At 46.4% G+C, this 20,776-nt stretch overlaps 1 protein-coding gene across 1 annotated transcript; it reads right to left on the bottom strand.

Annotated features, from left to right (window-relative positions):
• Positions 1-15,401: 15,401 nt before the first annotated feature.
• LOC129783341 (heat shock factor protein 5-like) lies at positions 15,402-20,437 on the bottom strand. The gene is made up of 4 exons (XM_055793324.1): positions 19,944-20,437; positions 19,005-19,198; positions 15,797-16,171; positions 15,402-15,406 (listed from the first exon to the last, which is right to left on the bottom strand). The coding sequence occupies exons 1-4, from the start codon at positions 20,435-20,437 to the stop codon at positions 15,402-15,404; spliced, it is 1,068 nt and encodes a 355-aa protein (XP_055649299.1).
• Positions 20,438-20,776: the final 339 nt, after the last annotated feature.

Raw genomic sequence — 20,776 nt, 5'->3', positions numbered from 1 at the left:
CATACAGGCTAGAAACCATTAGCTTCCTTCTAGAGCTGCTGCTGTGGCAGAGGACGTTCAAGCCTGTGTCTGTTGAAAGACACTATCTCAAACACCCTGTGCAACAGTAGGAATTAACAATGCGCTTGATCTAGAGATGTGGTTGTCATTACTCATTTCAAAAGGCATTGCATCTCCACGTGGAGAAGCAAAGCTCTGTTCAGCCTGTCAGACACCGTTAACCAAGGAGTAAACATCTTGCTGCAGCATTCAGAGATTTCATGCTCAGTCGGCCTGGCTTGTAGCCAGAGAGCGCCGACCCCCTTCAGTTCCTCCTGCTGCACTGGGCCAAAATCTTGCAGCCTGCAAGACAGACAGGATTGTTGTGCAGCAGTGCCAGCCTTCACACGACAGCTGGCCAGTGGACTGCAACTAGCCAGGGAGGCTGTGCTGCACAGGTGGAAGTTAAAAAAAAAAAAAAGAAAGAAAGAAATCCTGAAGAAATTCAGCTTTTCTCCACATCAGACGGCTTGGGTTGGGCTCCCTGATCTCCAAAAAAAGAATCCATTGTTGATTCCTTGGAGCAGCAAAGCCTTTCTGGTCTCTACAGCCCAGATGCTCACTCTGATTCTTTCACCCACCTCTCCAGAGCCAGCGGGAGCCGAGTCAGCCATTGGAGCCTGCCTGCGTGTAGCTTCCTCACCCGCCATACCCAGGGTAGCCCTAGAAAGGAGAGGTGCGCTCCTGAGAGAGCCTGCAGCGAAAAGGGGAACAGTCTGAGCACGGATGTAGTGAAAACGTTCTCCCCGGTATTTCTGCATTGCTATTTGGCATGTAGCCAGATGTCTGCTCTGACACACGTCAGAGAAAACCATCCAAATGCCTAAGCTAAGGCAGGGCTTACCTGCTTGGTGACCCGATTGCCTCTTCTAATGTTACTACCAAGTACATTTGATTGATTACTAGCATGCTGGAATACCTACATTAGTATGGATGGAAACGGAGCTTTTGAAATTGATGTATCGGCTCCTTCCACCCCATCCCTGAAGGACCAGGCGCGTCCGAGAAACAGGCCAACACAACCGTTGAGATGTTTCAAGCCCTGTTATCAGGCCCACCAGGAGGATGTGTTCCCCCCGGGTAACGCCAGGGATGCTTGACTGGCCTGCGGGCTGGAATAACGCTGCTTCTGTTGGTGCAGGCAAAACGCTGAGGTGGCCAGGTTACAGGAGTGGTGCGGCAAGCTGATGAACGAGCTGTCTGAGAAGTCAGAGGTGCTGCGGCAAGAGGAGCAGCTGAGGAAGAGCTGGGAGATGAAAGTGGCGGCCTTGGAGAGGCAGATGGAGCAGCTGCAGGTCAGGCAAGCGCCTGCAAACCTGCTCCCCTCAGGGAGATGGGGCGGGTGGCTGAATTGTGTGGGATCCGTGGGGTTGGCCATGGGGAGAGCTCGGGGGGGAGATGAACGTCTGCATTTGGAAAGCGAGCTGCCTGGTGGACCTCTTCATCGCCTCCTGCCCCCTGTCAGTTTGTCACATGCAACGAACTCTTCTTGCACATCCCCGGCAAAGCCCAGGGGGCACGCTGCCCTGGTGGGAGCCGTTCTCGCTAGAGGTTGTACAAGTTTAATATTTTAACTGAAGGAACAATGAGGTACTTACACGGCAGACAACAACTAAATTCTTCTACTCTCCCCTTTCTGTAATAGTTAGTTTCAGAGTAGCTGTCGCCGTAATCTCTGAGAAAATGTAGAATCTTTCTTACCGAGAGAGTTGCCTGTGTCTGAACCGCGTCTTTTCCTGGAGAAAGATTTTACAGATGAATCTGTCTGTCCTACAGATTCATTCACAGGCTCAGCTCCTGAAGTGAATTGTCTCTCTTCTGTCTCCGCTGTCCTGGATTCACTTTTAACACTAGTATTCTCCTTAAAAAAAACACACAACACAACAACAAAAGAAATAAACCCAAAGATCACTCAATGTTATCTTGTAATAAAACTAATATAAAACCAATAAAACAAAATAAAAGCTATTCTTCTCCACTCCAAAAGGGCATCCAACAGGTGTTGAACACTGCCTAGACAGTTGACATAGTAAGTGTTTTTAACTCAGAATTAAGGTTGCTAAATTGAAACAACCTCTTGCAAAATATCATATTAAGCAAAATATGAGATCAGAAAACTAGAATACACAAAGTTAGGGTACATGTCCCCACAGTCTGAGCTTTGCCCTCAGTTATTAAACTAGCTAGAAGAAATAAGCTAGAAGAAATACAGGCGCGCTCCTTGTTACCAGCACGTGTAATAATGACGACAGATCTAGCTCAAACAACTTCGCAGAGCTGTGTGATGCAGAGCCACATGGAAACCACACGTTTCTGGTTGGGAATCTCACCCCACCCCATCCAGTCATTAAGACCTTAAGTTATAATGTGTTGCTTGCTTTTTAGAGCCCTCTGCTGCTGCTCTGCATGTGTTTTGCAGGCAGCCATTGGGCAGACTGGTACATTTCCATGATCATGTGGCAAAAATCTGCAGCTTAAAAAAAAAAAAAAAAAAAAAAAGAGAGAGAGAGAAAAGGGCCAAACAACCAAGTTCTGTTTCTATTTCACTGAGGCAGTACAGGCCCAAAGTTAAGCACCTGGAATTTAGCTTTAGACAGAAAAATTTTCTCAGTATCACCTGTTCTAGAATATTCATCTCCTCTGCAAATATCTTATCCATCAATGACCTAAAGATGAATGACTGCTCAGAGTCTGCAATGTTTCCTTCTGTTAAGAGGAAAAAAGCTTTTGAAAACCATTATGTGTGAGTTTACAGAAGACAAGAGGTCACACTTGGTAATAAGACAGTCTTTCCAAAAATCACGCTCGCCACCTTGAGTCTGTCATTACTCAGTGCTGAGTATATAACCTGCTATGTGTATACATATCAATAGAAACACACGTACATTCCTTGACAAAGTTGTATAATATCATTCAAAAAGACCTGTGCAAATACAGTAATGGAGTACTCCAGGGAGAACTAGTTCCCTCCAACACACCTCCTGCACTTGCTGGACACCCACTTGACTCTTTTTTCCATCTTTGAAATGCGCTGTCTGGATGTACTGCTTCAGTACTGTTAACAAGGCCACGTGAAAAACACGTGGCTAGCAGTGCCTTTTGTCTGATGTCTGAACCACAACTCCTTCCCAGGCACAAAAACAAAGGCGGCAGGCAGGCTGTAGGTCACTACCTACACCAGCTAGAATCCAAGTCTCACGAGTGATGATGACCTCTTTATTCCTGGTGACATTTACATAATAATAAATTTCCAGGAAAATTAGTGAGCAGCCTTAATCAAGCAGTGAGAGAAGGGAAGATTTCTCAAGTAAGCGTTCTAAACTGGATATTCCAGCGAACAACTGCTCTAGAAACAATTTTAAATAATGAAATTTGCAGAAAGAAGAGAATAATGAAGAGCAATACCAGGCGGGGGATGTAAAAACCAAATTGCAGTGTTTGATAAAGAAAAAACAAGTAACATGCATATTGGGATAACCATTATCAAGAAACTGTTACTAGCCGACGTGGTGAAAGAAGTCTTGACACTCTAACTAGCAGTTCTGCAAAGGACCTGGGGGTGCTGCAGTGCCCAGTAAGGCTAATGACACCTTGGGCTACACCAGGACGAGCGTGGCCAGCAAACTGGGGAAATTTCATTCCCCCTCACTGGTGAACCTGTACTTCCAATGCTGTGTCCAATTTTAACCCTTACAGCTGCGTGTGTGGAAACTGAAGAGCAGTCACACTGCACAGCACCCCTTTCAGATTCCTTTTTATCACTGTGCTCGTAGAATCTTACACACCAACTCTTCAGTAATCTAATGTAATAGGTAATAATACCATTTTCATCCTAACAGCATCAGCCTAGCCCACACAAGTCTGGTTCCCAAGCTATCCCTTTTTTTTATTGTTTGGTCTTTTAAGCGAACATGTTTCTGACCATGGATTCACCGCACCTGTGGACAGGCCCTCCACTCAGGTCTGATACTTCTGCAGCTTCAGAGTCCGAAACATTGTTTGGCGGAGAATCAAAGCTACCAAAGCTGACAGACGTGAAAGTTTTGCCTTTTCACCTCAGTTACTGAAAAACGCCAAAACTGCTTCATCTCACTCACTACTTACACGACTTACGAGACACTGACTGGACTATACCTATACCCAGCTGGAACCATGATGGGAAGCTGAGGTACTAAAATTAGCAACTCGCATGAACGGGGTTTGCTGGATTCACCTTCCCCAAAGAAAGCAAGCGTTTCAGCCTTCACATAGGTATGCGGCCAAGGAGACTGAACAAAATAGAGGCAAATTCCTCTTGATCAAGCATTACAGACATGTTCTATTTCCACTTTAAGAAGCAAATAAAACATTTCTTAGGAGTAGGAGTGGAATAAAATATGCCCATTAAAGGCCAAAGCCTGTAAAAGTCTAGGACAGAAATTCACTGAGGCTGAGAGGGCAACACTGGATCTGAACTGTTGAATGTACTAACTCTTTTCATGTAAAGAACTGCTCTTTAATTTGCTGTCTTTTAGGAAATTGGGAAAGCAGAATAAAGCAGGTTTCTACTAAACTGTTACTTCTATGAGGAAGACAGTTCAAGGCTCAGTGCTGGTCACAAGAGTAATTAAATGCTGGGAAATACCTGAACGAAACAGAAAACAAAACAGCAAACATCTTTGTGTCACTGTAAAAATGTTCTCTTCATTTCAGAAGAGGATGTACTAGAACAAGTTGAGAACAATTCCAATGCTAACCAGAGGTGCAGAGCAGCTGCCACGCAGAGGAAGCTACAGCAGGGCTGTACAGTCAGGAAAGGCGACTACTGAGGCGGCTGTGATAAGCGATGCGGAAAGTCACAAGTGACATGCAGTAAGCAGCCAGGGATGACAGCTGAATGTCCCTTCTGAGACGGAAATGGGGAAGCATCACATGAAACTACTAACAGCCACGCACAAAAGGAAGCTCTTCGTGCAGGAATAGCCCGTGAGCAAAGTACCAGCTTGGTCAAAAGGTCCCGTATGCTAAAACCGACAGTTTCAAGGGCTGACTTCAGTCCACAGAGCAGAAACCCAAGATGAAGTACACAGCATCATCGCAAGTCCTCGGGCTGAAAGTAGCTGGAAAGTATAAGCAGGAATGCCCTGCTCTGTTTGCGGGCCTTGTTCTTGCTCTTCCCTACACATCAGATTACAGCTGTTGTTTTGAGACTTGACGCTGGGCAAGACAAACCTTTGATCTGACCCAGCAGAGCTGTTCTGATGCTCTTGTACGAACAGTGGAGGAATTTGCTCCCCCTCTGCTCGTATAGAGAGGAACAGAGCGGTCTTCTGTGCACGCCCACTATTCTGTCACAAGCTTGCTCTAAAACACATGGTACCAACAGCCGCTGAAAGCCTGAGTGCTTCCAGACGCAGGGATGAGGAAGAAAACTGTGCTGGAGCCTGATGTGAGGAGTACAGGCACAGAAGCCTCCTCTGGAGAGTTCGGCACCTGCCATGACCGCAGGCTCTGGACAAGCAGGGTGTTAAGTTAACCTTCCCTCTCCTGAGTTTGGGAGGAGGAGACTAGTTAAAGAGTAGTTCTAACAGAAAGAGGGAATCTGTCAAACAAAACGCTGAACAGTCCCTGAATTGCTTTTCAATTGCTCAAAAAATGAGGCCAGTTATTTAACCAGTTACGGTCCAGGACCAACATCAGGATTCTCACAAATATACAAAACCTCCCTCCCAAACAACTACGTGGTTCATGCGCTTAATTCCCCCAGTTCTTGACAAGGAATTTCAGGTCATGGACTCCAAAGGCCTTCAACAAGGGACAACCTATCATTCTAAAAACGCAGTTCAAAAATTCTCGAAACTGACAACATTTAAAGTGCGGTCAACGCTTAATATATTGAGTGGGCACCAATTAAGGAGTACTGCCGACTCTATGCACTAGCACAGGGATGTGCTCTTCCCTACACAGCACGGAGCAGAACAGTCTAGTCTAGGCTTGAGCTATGCAGAGGCTTGATCAGAATACACAGCCCTTTCTAGAAAGATACCCAAGAGGAAGATGACTAATCTTTATAACGCTGGCTGAAAGCAACAACGGGAGGTTTGCACCAGCTGATGATTTCCGATCTAGAAACTTCAGTGAAGGCGTCAAGCTACCGACAGAACAATAAGACAGTAGCTTCAATGCATACACAAAAATGAGATTTTGAGTGCCTACATGCAAGGTAGGTCTCATGCAGGAGAAACAGATGCAGTCAATCTCCTGAGCTTACCTTGTTTTCAAAACAAACCAAAAAAAGCGCAGAGCATGCATTTGCTGCCTTAACAGAGTGACATCTAGAATGCCCCTCACCCCTCATGAGACTTACAATTTTACATACAGGGAAGACCAGCTCCAGGTAGACTGAAGTACAATTACAACTTGTTGTACACCACAAGGTATAAACCAATGAAGATGCTTTATACCATTCAAATGTCAAAAGACTATACTTTCCACTGAAAACAGAACTTAATAACTATTTATCAGAAACAATCTAACCGTTTATCTAAATTTAAGCAAAAATCTGCCTCCAGTGGCAATTCTCAAAATACTCTTCTTTGTTGGAGATTAAAAGACGGTATGTTACAACCTAAAAAAGCATCCACTTCGTCACCACGAATACACCTGCACTACACATGTTTCCCATGCAAATGAACACCCTAACTTGGCCAACAGGCTGACACATGTCATGCTCATTAACATGGGATACTTTTTCATTCCGTCTTCTTTTTGTATCTTGCTTTACCAAGCAAACCCTTCACTGTCCATTAACAGCTTAATTAAAGAAGCCTTCGGTTCTTAAGCAGGCAAGAATATTGAAAAGCTATCGGTCCAGACCCTAGTATTACTATCAAATATAGTTAGCTCAAGAAAGATGTTGGTTTACCTCCCTTTACCCCTTACCTGCTCTGGACCGAACAATTCTTCCTGAAAAATCATGAGGGAGAACTCAGCTGGGCGGTGATCTGGTTCTTTGCTCCGTTCTTCATCTGCTTCCTGTGTGGTCAGAAGTTCTTGTAGTATTTTAGCAGCAGCAGCAGTTTCTATAGACAGAGTGGGATCGGCAGCACAAAGAATGTCAGAAGGCTGTAATGGAGACAAATTCAGTGTTCGATCTGCTGCCACCAGAAATGACGTGTCTGAAGTTACAGGAGTGAGACGTTCCAGCTGGCTTTCCTCAGTTGAAGAAGGTGTGTAACTATTAACAGGCGGTGCCTGATTTCCATTAAGCTCCAGGATTGAACTCTGGCTCTCTACAGGTGCCACTTCCACTTTTCAGCTTTGCATGATGAATGCACCTCAGCGGCAACCTGAAACATGGCTTCAAGACTGACTTCTGCCTTCTTGTTTTCTTCAGATATATTACATAGCCAGTCAGATGGCATCAGTTCAGCTTCATAAGATGACTGCATTGGAGGATTCTGGAAAAAACAAAATACAGTGAACTTTTGTATAAAAAATTACCATGACAGGATGTGTATTGATTCTGTTTATCCATTTATCCAAAAGCTTGAAAGATTGTCTGTTATTCTCAGTTAAAATAGCAAGTTTAACCAGAAGGAAAAAAAAAAAAAGCTACTGCTTTGTCTTGGTTTTCATTAACCACCTTACTCTTGGCACACTTCCTTTCTTCTATTCATGGTCTATCCTGGAGAGGAGCTGGTGTATGCCTGCAGATGCATTGTCTGCACACCCTTTGCACCGCAGGTGTTAAATATACCCAAGCATTCAAATCAGAGACTTCTGGTCTTAGTAGGACCTGCGGGGGTACACTAGAACCACCCTCTTCACGTGCCACATATGTAATAGAAAATGAGAGAGAAAATCCACCCGCCTTCAGTTCCTTCTAAAACTCAAGCATTCCTGTTGTGTATAAACCCAGTATAAACCACAACATTTTTAAGCAAAAGAAAAAGGTCCATATGCTGTAAATGTGCATATGGACAACACAACTTGAGGAACTCACCGCTTCTTAACCAATAACATAATTTTCCTCCTCAAACGACTGTCCATAGGCACATCTACACAAGGGGTGCCCCCCAGGGACGCCCCAGTCCCAGGAGGAGTGGGAGTTCAAATACCGATGACAGCAAATACTGTAAAACTGCCCTGCCTGTCACAGCCTCACATCTGGACTCTCCTGTCATGACAGGGTCCCACAGAGGCACAACTCGAAGTCTGCATCAATCTGCGTAAAAACCCGACAGAATTTCAGGTCAGAAACCCTTCTTGTAGAACCTACAGAGACTGCCTTTGCCATCACAGATCAGGTCTGAACACTACTAAAATTTTTCACTGTAATGACATCACAGGACGACAGGACACAATCAGCAATCCAGTGATTTTTTTAGTAGAATTCATATATATCGAATAACCTTTAAAACAGAACGAAGACAATGACAGAGTTTTTCCAAAGCAGCAAGTCCTACCCAAGTGAAATAATAGATGACATTTTAACAGCCAGTGTCTGTACTGCTACTTCTTCTGGAGGTGACTCAAAGGACACTAGAAGGGTCATTTCTTCTGACAAATACAAGTCATACAATGATGTTGAACGGAAACTCAGGTCTATTTAAAATACAGCCTTCTTTTGGAAGAGATCCAGCATGAAGGATTAGTCCTTAGTGCCTGACTATCCTTAGACCTTCTAGCTGAGGTCATGGTTAATGAAAAGCTACTTCCAGAGACGAGTAAATTAGAGAACAGGAAGCTACAGGATCACCTACTAGGAAAGCCGTATCAGATCAAATGCCAGTGAAGGACTTGGTCTCTCCCTGAAGGAGATACCACAAAGAGATGAGATCCCGTCTCCTGGGTGTGTGAAGTCAAGTCCTAGTGTGGATTCGTGTAGATGTGCCAGTTTGTAGATAGCCACAAACTGTGGAGGGTGGGGGGAAACGGAGGGGGAAATAAAACCTGGAATTTGAGAAATTTAGGTTAAGTTAAGCAAAATCTTTTCATTAAAGGCTAAGCCACCTTTATGTTTTTATGAGATAGGTTCACACATTATTCCTCTAATTTGATTTTTTTTTCAGTTCTATTTTTTTTAAAATGTTAACAAGGTGTTTCATTTCTGTTGCACTGCTTGTTTACTGTCGTAAGTAGTCAGGATTTTAATTAAGATCTGGGTTACCAAACCGTCCAGGAATAAGATCATCCCTGCCAAAAACCGACCAACCAACCCACCCATACTGAATCTTTTTCTGCCTCTTCTTAGGGGACCTCAGCTTGAAGCTGTTATAGCACATATTGTCCTCTTGGATGCACTACAGGATCTCGTATGTATTTCCAACAGGAGAAAGGAGCCACACAAAGGTACAATTTAAATCCTTTTAGTTCACCTGGAAAAGATATGACAGACGAGGATGGGGGGGAGGCAGCAACAAAACAAGGAAATCCGATAAAAGATTGAGAAGTAAGGACCTGAAAGACTAATAGCTTGCTGGTCATGCAAGCTCAAGAGGAAAAATGGTCTGACTTAGCAGAAGTGGTGAAAGAGAAGATGGGCATTTCACTTATAAGATTAGCATAGCGTGAGCAGGAATTAAAGCACAACCACACCTTTTCAGGGACTGCTAGCACTACACAAATCTGGCAAGAGTGCTTGGGCAATCGGAATTCAGACTTGATTTCTTTTTGAAATAACATGGCTGGTTATCATTCCTTACTACAAATAGAAAGTTTTTCTTCTTTTTTCTTGCACGTTTATTTCTTCCATTTCCCGTTACCTCTTGCTTCAGTTCCACAAGGAAATACTGACAGCTTAATAACCATGGTAATAGCAATAATCAAACAGCAGGGCTGCTATTAAAAAAATAAAAATAAAAATGAGGTGAGGGCAGGAAAAAAAAAATAATCGCTGAAATCCAACATGTAGCCTCAGTTCACATCTATGATAAAGCAGCGGGGAAGTATTGAGCTAATGGTTGTGAGCTGCCAGCACTGCTGCTGCAGAAGATAGCAGGAGGTCTCTCAAAAGACTCATTCCTACCCAAGGATACCGATTCATCACACTAATCCAAACCCCACTTAAGAGAACCCAAATGGAAAACGGGTAAGAAGTTGTACCCGAGCTCCCTGTTTTGTAACCAACCGTGATGAGAGTGTAATACAAACCTCTGAAACCCCGATTTCAGAAACCTGGTGAGATACACCATCATCAGCCACCATGTCTGGGTATAACCACCTATGCCCCCTTGCCATTCCACGCAGTAATTCTCTGTAGCTTTTCCTGGAGAGCAAACTGCAGCCAACCAACCAGTTAGTTACCGGCCTGGTCTGCCCGTGTTCCAGGCAGGGTCACCTAACACTTTCAGCAGCTCAGGTGCGTACTGTACAAGCCCAGCAGCTGGCCTCCAAGACCCAGAAACTCCACCCGTCTTAATCTCTCCTAAACTTAAAAGTGATGCTCTCTGCAAGACCCAGTAAGGAACAGCACAAGGTTTAAGCTTCCTTGTCCGAGAGTGCCAGCTTTTCCTTCTGAGACCACAAAGCACCGTCTGGATCCAACAGAAACGGGGCTGGTAACCAGCTTGCTGACTGCTAGTGCGCCGATACGGTTCGCTGTCTTCGGGACTGGCCCGGCAGTTTCGTATAGGCTTTGCCACTCCTACCTAGCAGCGCACAGCGGGACCAAACAGCCTAAAACGCCCCGCAAACCACGCTTCAACAGCATCGCACTGAATTCCTGCAACTGGTGGAAGGTATTGAGTGGAACGATAGGAAATATACCATGCAATAGTTCTATTTTTTGTGAGGAACAATAAAAATGCTTAGTCAGCCAGGGCTGATGAATTTTACCGCTTTTGAGGATTTGTGCAAGTGGTTACTGATGGATGATCAATACGCCAGCCGGGCAGGATGCTCAATACTGCAGCTTGCCACATCCCCCAGCAGAAGTTTGGGGAAGTATATGCCCCAGAACACACAAAAGGCAAACTGATTATTCCCCACAGCTCAGCAAGAACCGCAGGCAAACTGCTGTCTTCTGTACCACCTGCACAGCCTGTCACCACGTTCCAGGAGAAATGACCTAGGCTATGCTAAGACTCAGAAATCTCTAGAAGTCCCGTTGATCCACGCGGTACGATAGCTGTGTTACCCTGCTCAGAGACAGCCGGTTACTGACCTGGTGGAACTGATACAGGGCACTGCTCGCCTTTGGCCTTCTCACGCAGAGGATCGCCTTCCCGCAGTCTCTGCCCAGATGCTCGGCAGCTTTTTGCTGGGGGTTTCCAGGAAACAAAGCAACCACTAGCAAGTGGCCTAAAGCTCTTCTGACTCCACACACTGCCCACGGACTTGCTTCTCCAAACAACTGAGTTTTACTAGACCCTTTGGACACCGTATATTACCCTTCAATCTAGCCACAACACCACCTTTGACAACTCCTTTGGAATGATTTACTATCCCATTGATCTCGGCCTTCCGAGATAAGCTATTTAATTGTGACTTCCCATCGCTCAGACGGATCCTCGCGTCCTGGATGAAAAAAGCAGCTCACGATCAAAGTGAGAGGACAAAGATGCACTGCGCGAAAAATAAATACTACAATATCGACGGCATGACTGGCTGTTGGCTATTTATAGCCTTACACTAACGTGTTATCCAGGCCATAACCTGCCCATCTTGGATAAGCTTATTTTTTAAAAAAACTCATGAATAAAAGACAAAGGTTGATATTTGCAAGACAGGAAACTGGATGATCAAGCTTGGGTAGGTCAACCCTTTTTCAACACACATAAGCATAACTTGCTTTGCTTGTCCTCTGTGAGGGGGGAAAAAAGTATATGTGTTACGCTGTAATAGAAAAGGAAGCCCTTGCATTCTTACTAAAGATCTTCTGATATCTGATAAGCCAGGCCCTCCAAATAAGGTGCAGTTTCCACTAGAATTACATAACGCATTTACAGGAAGTACTGGAGTTATCTTTAATAAGAGATCTCTGAGGCGGGGCCCATTCCAAAAAGTCACCTTAGTTTTTCTCGTTCAACAAATGAAACTCAGGACTGCAGGAAGCTGTCCGGGACAAAGAAGTGGAGCTGCTTCTCAGTATTTTCATAATATTAAAGAATCTCTTTTTGTCCAGGCAAGAGCATTCTTCCAATACAAATGCAGGCTCATTAACTAAAAGTGATTCTGGTGAAGTCAAGCAAAAAACCACTCCGCTGATGAGGACACCCACTATGCTGCTACCCTGAAACCTAACCTGAATTACAAAACTACCCGTTTAACATTCAGTGGTTCTTTGAAATAGGTATTTGTAAACCACATCACTTTCACTTTATCAAGCAGATCAATTTTCAAATTTATATCCTTAATTTCACAAGTGTATAAACCTGCAGCTCATTCATACAGTCTCCTTCGCTTTCACCTCCTTTCAGTAGGCTACGCTCACCTGGAGAAAGCTGTCGTGGGTGCACGCTGAAGCAGTAGGACCAGCACAGCCAGCCAGAGGATCTGTGTGGGCTGCTGCTGAACAGCTCTGGTGTGGCTGCAAGAATTCAAACACAGCTATCAGACTGCCGGAACTTGTGTCTGGTGTGCAGTTCTATTGCTTACTTCGATTAAACATTTCAATAATCACACAGTAAGCGAAATTCCAGAAATTTATTGTTACCTCCCAAGTCATTTTAAGACCAATTTCTTAATCTTAAAAATACTTATTTTAAGATATGTATAGATATATTAAAAATATATATTGTAAAATTGATAAAACACACACATACATGCAGAAACTTCATCATCAGTCTTTTCTGTCTTAATATCACCTTTTTGACTTGGCTGCTTGAGTTTCTTGTCACAATACACCACAAAGTGCATTCACATAGCTGAGCCTAGGTGTTCATACACACATACACACTTGTGACCATGTGAATTTTAAGACTTACAAAGAAAATGAATTATCTTAACCCAGAGTGTGTCATTCCGAAGAATATCATGACTACTCCTGAACTACCACTCACCAGAAAGGTTTTCATATGTAAATGAACCCTACAGGCACAGATGTATGCCAAAGGCGCGATTGGACTTGCACTGTCAGGTGGCACCAATAACTAACATGTCTCACATGGTCTCCATGACTGATTTTTCATTATTAGACACTCTCAGATAATGAAGCTTCAACGCATTTCTTTCACCCGATTCTACTACTGTCAAAGGTTTTGCAGATAGCCGAAAGTAAACAGAACTAAATCCTTACAATAATTATGGTCTAAGGCTAGTGGGGAAAAAGAGACTTAGACGAGCATATTTTATTTTACTGACTTTTCAATAAGAATCATAATGAAAAACCAAGGAATTTTTTTGTCACGCAAGTTAACAAACAAGTTTGAATACACATAAAAAGAAATCTTTTCAGAAAGTTCTACTTTGATTTCATTTAATGGGACTTCAAAAGTGAAATGAAGAGTCAAGAATAAGATTGAACATACATTCTTCAGTTCTCTCACTTATTAAATACGTATCTTAAGGTTAACTATCACTTTCCAAACAAACTAATCTTGCTGCTGTGCTCTCATGATGAAGGAAACCAGACTTTTTCATGTGGACATATGAAGAAACACGCTTTCAGCATTCTGTATGTTATAATATACAGAAGAAAGGATAGCGGAGAGATTAAGAGATACACAGGCACAGAAGTAAAACCGCTGAGACAGTCCTAGAGCGACAGTGAAAATTAAAAGATTTATCATACTCCAGTGAAATGTCACTTACACTCTCAGAAACGCTAATTAATTCACTGGGGGTTTCAAACGCCTCAGATTCCCTAAGTTTCTGCATTTTAGTTTTGATTACACCTTGCAAAATTTGGTATGTTTTCACCGCATTCTCACACCCACCTCCCACCCCAGAAGATTCTACCTGAGCAACATAGCCAAGTTATCCTTTAAACTTAAAGCAACGAGCGTCACCCAGTGAGAGAGATCTCCATATTCATGTCTAAATCTACGCTGGTCTCCCTCAGCTCCCCTACAGGCAGTACTTCAAAACAGGCACTTCCAGGACACCGGTAATCTTACCCCAAGACAAACTCTAAACCGAGCAACGTGAATCGCACCCGAGACGCCCCTTTCCTTCCCCTGACTACGGAAGAGGGCTGGGGCCTTAGCTGAGACAGAGACAACTACAATTCATCATGATGAGTTTCAGCCTATGCTCTGTAACCATAGAAACGCAAAGTGGGGACCACCTCCCACCTCCCACCCTAATGAAGCAAGTATTCTGGATGAGGCTTGGAGCAACCTGGACTAATAGAAGGTGTCCCTGCCCACGGCAGGGGGGTGGGAACTTGCTGATCTTTAAGGTCCCTTCCAACCCAAACCATTCTGTGATTCTCAGGACACCTGCTCCTGGGAGAAGACTTAATAGTTAGCAGCTGGTAAGGCAGGCTCCACACTTTGGCCACCACAGTAATCCCTGCATAAGGGGCACAAGGCAAGGAGCATGTGGCAGAAGTTGCCTGTCTCTTAAACATTTAAGTGTGTCTACAAGAAATGCCCAGCTCCTCAGAACCCTTCCTTGACAAAAATGACGTTATGGAAACTAGCGATTATTGCCTGAAATGTTCTCAGCAGAGGTCTCAGAAGAGATGCACAAAAGATGTAATGATTTCACTGTGTAGGATTTCTAAACAGGGACAGATAGCTGTCTTTGTGAAGGTGCGGCTGCCAAAGGAGGAGCAGGCAGAAGGAAAGAATAATAACTGAGCTTTAGTTTGTTCAAGGAAAGGGTCACTGTTCTGAATTTCAGAAGTTTTAGGGAAATTAAACAAACACCACAAAACAACAACAAATAGACCACCACTCCCCAGAAAATAACCTATCATGTGATTTTTCCAATTCAAGGTAAGGGCAAGGAGAAGAACAGTAATTTGCTTCAACTCCTCTTCTGAAGAATAAAAACACTGAAGTGAGACTGATTTATTTTGTAATCAAGTGATTAAGTGAGACTGACAATTGTGGCAGAAATAATTTCGAAAAAAGAAAGGAGCCAAGACTTTTGTACTTTCTAGTCTTCAGTGCATAAAAAAATACAACATAAAGAAGCTAAGCAAGAAAAAAAAAATTAGATACAAAAACAGTACGAGCAGAATGAAATATTCTACACCAGGAGTCCTCAAACTACGACCCGTGGGCCAGATATGGCCCCCCAGGGTCCTCAGTCCGCCCCCCCGTATTTACAGAACCCCCACACCACCACCACCCTGCCGGGGGTTGGAGGGGGAAACCAAGCAGCCGCAGATGACTTCCGGCCACCTAATCCGCGCGCCGGCCCCCTGTTTAGAAAGTTTGAGGACCCCTGTTCTACACAATACGTTTGACTGATCTTTAAGGTTTAAAACCTTAACCTGGAAAAACATGAGACCAAGGCCTAGGATACTACTTCTTAACAAGGTCTCAGCGCTTTAATATCATTGTCCAAGTTTTGCTTAATTGAAAAAACAAAAATGAAAGTTAGCCTCACACCGACTAGTTTTGGACAAATGTCTTTCTCCTCGCCCTTTCACCTCAACAGAAAGGCTATCCAGAAAATCACCAGGGGACACGCAAAATCTGGAGGAAGGACACGAATAGCAAACAGAAACTCCTTTTGCTTTAAAGGTCCATCTTCCTTTTAGACTTGACACTTTCTAATTCTCACTTGAGATATACACATGGCAGAGTATTATAGAAAAATATTTGGAAGTCTCACTTTAAAATCTATTTTTGAAAAGCAAATGCAGAAATTTTTTCCATACCTGTTGGACAGCAGGTTTGTGAGTACGGCACTGAAGATGCAGAGCTGCTACAATTTGCAATGGATGCGGCAACGCTTTGAGTCCCTTGCTGAAGTGGCAGAAGAGAAGCCACAGGCTGGAGTGTGTACGTGGCTCCCGTTGGAAGCGTCTGGAGTACCGGAAAGGCAGCCCCTTTATCTGGAAAAGCTGGGGAAGCCCCTTGCCCTGGCAGCAACCCAAGTGGTCCCTGCTGGATCCAAGTGGAAGGGACTGGAGTCGGACCTAATCTTTGTGCTGGTGAAGTGCTGGGGGCTCGGCACGAGGTTGCCGTGTAGGAGTAAGGAGGGAAAACACCTTGACCGTAAAGTTGATGAAACTGTCCTACAGTCAGCAGTCCTGCAGTGGGTACAAAATAAAGCGAAACAAGTGTTAAGGAAAGGAGTTTTCACAGGCAAAGAAAGGCAATATGAGGAGCCAAGGCTCTACAACATGATTTGGGAAGACTGCCTTTGCTCCAGCATACTTAACCCAGAAAGGAGACTGTACTCTTAGACCCGAGCATGCACTAACTGCTGTGCGGCACACGAGTGAAGCGCCAACACAGGTGTCTGCGTAGCATTCAACCTCCTTCAACTGGCAGTAACGAGTTACCCATATTTAGAAATGTGCCATACATCGGAAAGTGTAGTAACTTACTAAACCAAACAAAAGCAATTTGAAAGTACTGTGTGTTAAATCAGACAATACATTTTAAAAAAGGGACATCATAAAGCAAGATTTGACCAAACTCCACTACTGACAGCTCACAAACAGCTAAGGGAAGGGCAATGTCAAAATCCTCCAAAGGACTTTGCAAGTACTTTATGACAAGTCATTTATTTGGTCAAGAAAAAAAATTCAAAGCCAGTTTTTCCTCAGTCAGCTCAACTAGTTCAGTGCAGACTAAAATATGCCAGACTTTGCCATTTTGTTATTTCCTAGATAGTCCTTTTATTCTTCTCTATTATTTTACAGTTTCCTCTCTCAGACAGTTACTGTTTCATGAAATGGTATTTGCTTTTATACCATGACAGCCCAATTTCTGTTTTGGTGACTTTGTGGAAACACTGACAGTAACACCCCGAACGCCTGTGCTCATTGATTTCTCTAAGAACTACTGCATTTGTGACTCCCCTGCAGGATTGCATTTAGCCATGAGAATTACAAGTTTCAGGATGGTTCACATCAATAGGGTTGATCTAGAAGCCAGGCTTTCTCAGACCTGTAGTTTCCAATTCTCACTCAAAAGGTGTTTTTTTTAAAAATAGCCTCACATTTACCTCTGGCACTCCTCTGACGGAAGCTAATTCAAGAAATCAGTAACATACAGTCATTATTCTGCAAGTTCACATTTAACCATTAAGAATCACTAAATAAATACCAGCTGACCCTGAAGATTTGCTAAGACTTAACGTATAGGACTATTTCCTGTTCAGTACTTTCACCATTTATAAACAGAGAAGGAACAGGGGTATGAAAATCCTTTTGTTTATATTTTACCTTTGGATAGGGACATGAAGACTATCTAGTTCTAACACATACACAAGACACCACAGGATGCCAAGTTACCCACCTCCCGTTGCTGTCCAGGAATTGTTCCTGAATGTTTAACACAGCGTTACACGCTGCAAGACATTGGGAACAGACTGACGCTTTGCAAACACAAGTATCTCTTATCTATCAAATTACCTCACATTTACAGCAAAGACGTGTCCCTAAATAGTCAGTACAGAGCGCAACAGTGCATTGTCAGCCTGTCAGAACTTGACTGCATAGAAACCCCAGTGTTTTCCTTGTTCAGTCTTTCTAGAAAATGAGACTCCTAGAGCAAAAACTCTGAAACTGCAGCCATCAAAACAGAGGACAAAAAATGAAAGTGTCATCTCTTTCTAATAATTTCCTTTACCAATGGTCTCCATTACATCAAACCACATGTCACTGAAGTCTGCAATGACTCACCTTAGCCTTAACAACGTTAACATCAAGTCATTACTTTAAATGCTTCCTAGCCTCCCTACCGAAATAAGTTCCATCCCTTCTCCGATGCTTCATTTTGTTTTCTTGGTATTGCACGTGCAGTTCCACACACATCACGGAAAACACCACTTGAATTAGATGACAGTTCCTACCCTGACACAGTAACCACGAGCATGGTGATACCCTACTCTGCTCCAAATGCCAGCCGGTGCTGCAGAGAGCAGTACCGTCAACTGCTTCTCCCCTTCCCCTGGTCGCACAGTCCTGCCGCTCCTCCTACACCGCGCCTTACAGCTCTGCACCCACGGGGTGCATCACCCGGGTCCAGGAGCCAGCCACAAAAAGGCTGTTGAAGTCTTCTCCGATCGTTGCGCTGAACCAACACGTTGCTGTATCAGCTGCAAGGAAGATGACAGTTAACACGCCACCAAAGGAATGGGAAGCAGGAGTGCTCTTCTGGCAGCAGCCCACAGTTAGAGCAGCCCAAGAGCACTGCAAAGCAAGATATTCACATCTGCCTTACACAGCGCCAGCTACAAAGCTTTCGGGCCGATACAAAACGTGTGGAATAATCCTGAGGGCTCAGACTTGTCTTGGGAAAACTCAGATCCTCTCAAAGAGCGTTAGAAAGAAAGAAAACACGTTCTAGGGCTTTTCAGCAGTATTATTTTCTAATTAGCTCTCACCTACTCATGCAATCCGTTTTAAAAACTGCATAGCTTGTGAATTCTTTTTCAGGAGACAACCGACAAAAATCTTACTACCAGGTCTTGCCTCCTTTGCACAAAACTAACACGATGCTCTAATTATCACTTCACATGACTCACTGTTTCGCACACAATTAATGACAGCTTATTAAGCACCCCTACTGACGGGCATCCTTACCGACGGGCAAGAAGCGGTAACGTTCATCTGGTAGAGCTGTGCCAGCTCCACAGAGATCGGGCAAGGGTGTTCTTAGTGTAGCACGCAATGGAGACTGTACTATAGTCTACAGGCAGCCTGAAATACGTGTGAACCATGCTACTCATGCTTACTGGCAGCAGATCTACCTGCATAAACAACGACAGCTTCCCTACACCAGGTGAACGGAGATGCCACCGGCAAGGACAGGTAACCCTTCTCCCTCAGGGGAGTGCTGATTTCCAAATCCCATGCCACCCAGCGCTTCTCAAAAACCCACCAAGGCCCCACACGGCCCCCTCCGACTCACCAGGCCTGTTGGCATTGCTGAGCGTCGAGGGCGGAGGCAGCGGCTGCCCGTTCAGTGGCGTGCCAAGCAAGCGCTGGAAGCGGTTGGGTGGGCGGCTGGTCACATCCAGGCCCGCTGCCATCTTCGCCTTGTTGCCCTTCGTCAGGCGCTTCAGGTGGACGAGGAGGTCGTGGCGGTCGCGGCAAAAGTGGGGGCTGCGGAAGCGATGCAGGGGCCCGGTGCCGTTGCCACCGTTGCCTTGTCCACCCTCTGGGCCCGGCCCCAGCACACTGCTCCCCGGCAACACCCCCACCTTGCGGAAGCCATAGAGACCGAGCTGTCGCATGAAGCTGCTGAAGTTCGTGGTCTTGAAGAAACCGGCGGCTGCCGCTGCCCCACGGCCACCCGGCTGCGCGGCGACGGCCGGCCCGGCGCCCAGCAGCTCGCACTCACAGCGCGGCTGGTTGATGACCAGCCCCCGGCCGGAGGCGCCCCAGCGAACGGAGCGGCAGCGCGGGCTGTTGACCAGCCGCCGCAGCCTGGCGGGGAAGGTGTCGGCACTGACGGGGCCGGGCTGCTGCGACGCGTCCGTGCCGGTAGGTGGCACCAACGCCGCGCTCAACCGCCGCCCCGCTCCTCCGCTTCCCCCGCCACGCGCCGAACGGCACGTGCCCCGCCTGCGAGGCGCCGCCCGCCGCGCGCGGCCCCCGGCCCTCAGCCCCGCCGCGGCGCTGGTCCGCGCAGCGCCCCGGTCCCTCGGCACGGCACGGCCGCAGCCCGGCCCCCCCTCAGCTCGCCGGTGCCCTCAGCCCCGCCGCCCCCCTCAGCCCCGCCATCCCCCTCAGCTCCCGCCGTCCATTCAGCTCCCCAAGTCCCCTCAGCCGGGCCATGTCCCTCAGCCATCCCCCTCCGCCCCGCCGGTCCCCTCGGCCACCCCCTCCGCCCCGCCGGTCCCCTCACCCCGCCGGCCCCTCAGCTCCGCTGCCACCAGCATCTCCCCTAGCTTCCGTGAGCGACCGGGCGGCTGAGGCCCGGGGCCGAAAGTTGCCGCTCGGGGCGGCCCCGCCGCCAGCCCGGAGCCGTCCCGGCGGCAGCCTGGAGGTCCTCGAACCACGGCGCGGGCGGGCGCCGGGCCGTGGAAAGCGGCTGCAGGCGGGGCAGAGCGGGGAGCACGCGTTCCGCAGCCCCGCGCCCCGCCATGGCTGCCCGCCGCACCGGGACCGCGCGCGGGAAAGGGGGCGGGGCCGCAGGGCCACGTGACACCTCGCATCCCAGGGAGGGGCGGGGCGGGGGCGGGTTCTGCTGAGCAGCCGGGCCTGCCCGGGCCGCTGCGCTGTCGCGGGGTGCGGGCGGCGGGGACGGAGGGGACGGACGGGGGCGCGGGTGGCGGGGACGGAGGGGACGGGGGGGACAGAGGGGGACGCGGGCAGCGGGGGGCTGGGGAGCTGCTCCATGTGCCGGGGGTGCACCGGGCTGGTGCTTACCCCGCCGGGAGGAATGCTGCCGGCAGAGCAGGTGTTGCAAAGTGTCGGCTTAAAAACCACTGGCAGTTCACAAAAGGAAAAGCAAATTTATGAGGAGCGCAGAGGAACGCGGAACAAATCGGGAATTGTGTCACGTTTGCCCTAAACCCCCCCAGACCTGTGCAGCTCTGATCCCCACGCCAGAACAGATCAGGTGGGGTTAAAATGGGGCAGAGAAAATCAGCAGCGAGGGTAAGAGCTAGCTTCAGCGGAAGGAAATACTGAAGAAGGAATCTTCAGAGGGGCGGTTATTGTATAAAAACATAGGTA

This window comes from Falco peregrinus, unplaced genomic scaffold (genome assembly GCF_023634155.1).
Source record: "Falco peregrinus isolate bFalPer1 unplaced genomic scaffold, bFalPer1.pri scaffold_35, whole genome shotgun sequence".
Taxonomy (NCBI): Eukaryota; Metazoa; Chordata; class Aves; order Falconiformes; family Falconidae; genus Falco; species Falco peregrinus.
The sequence above is the reverse complement of the archived record's forward strand: the minus strand, read 5'-3'. Positions and strand labels throughout refer to the sequence as shown.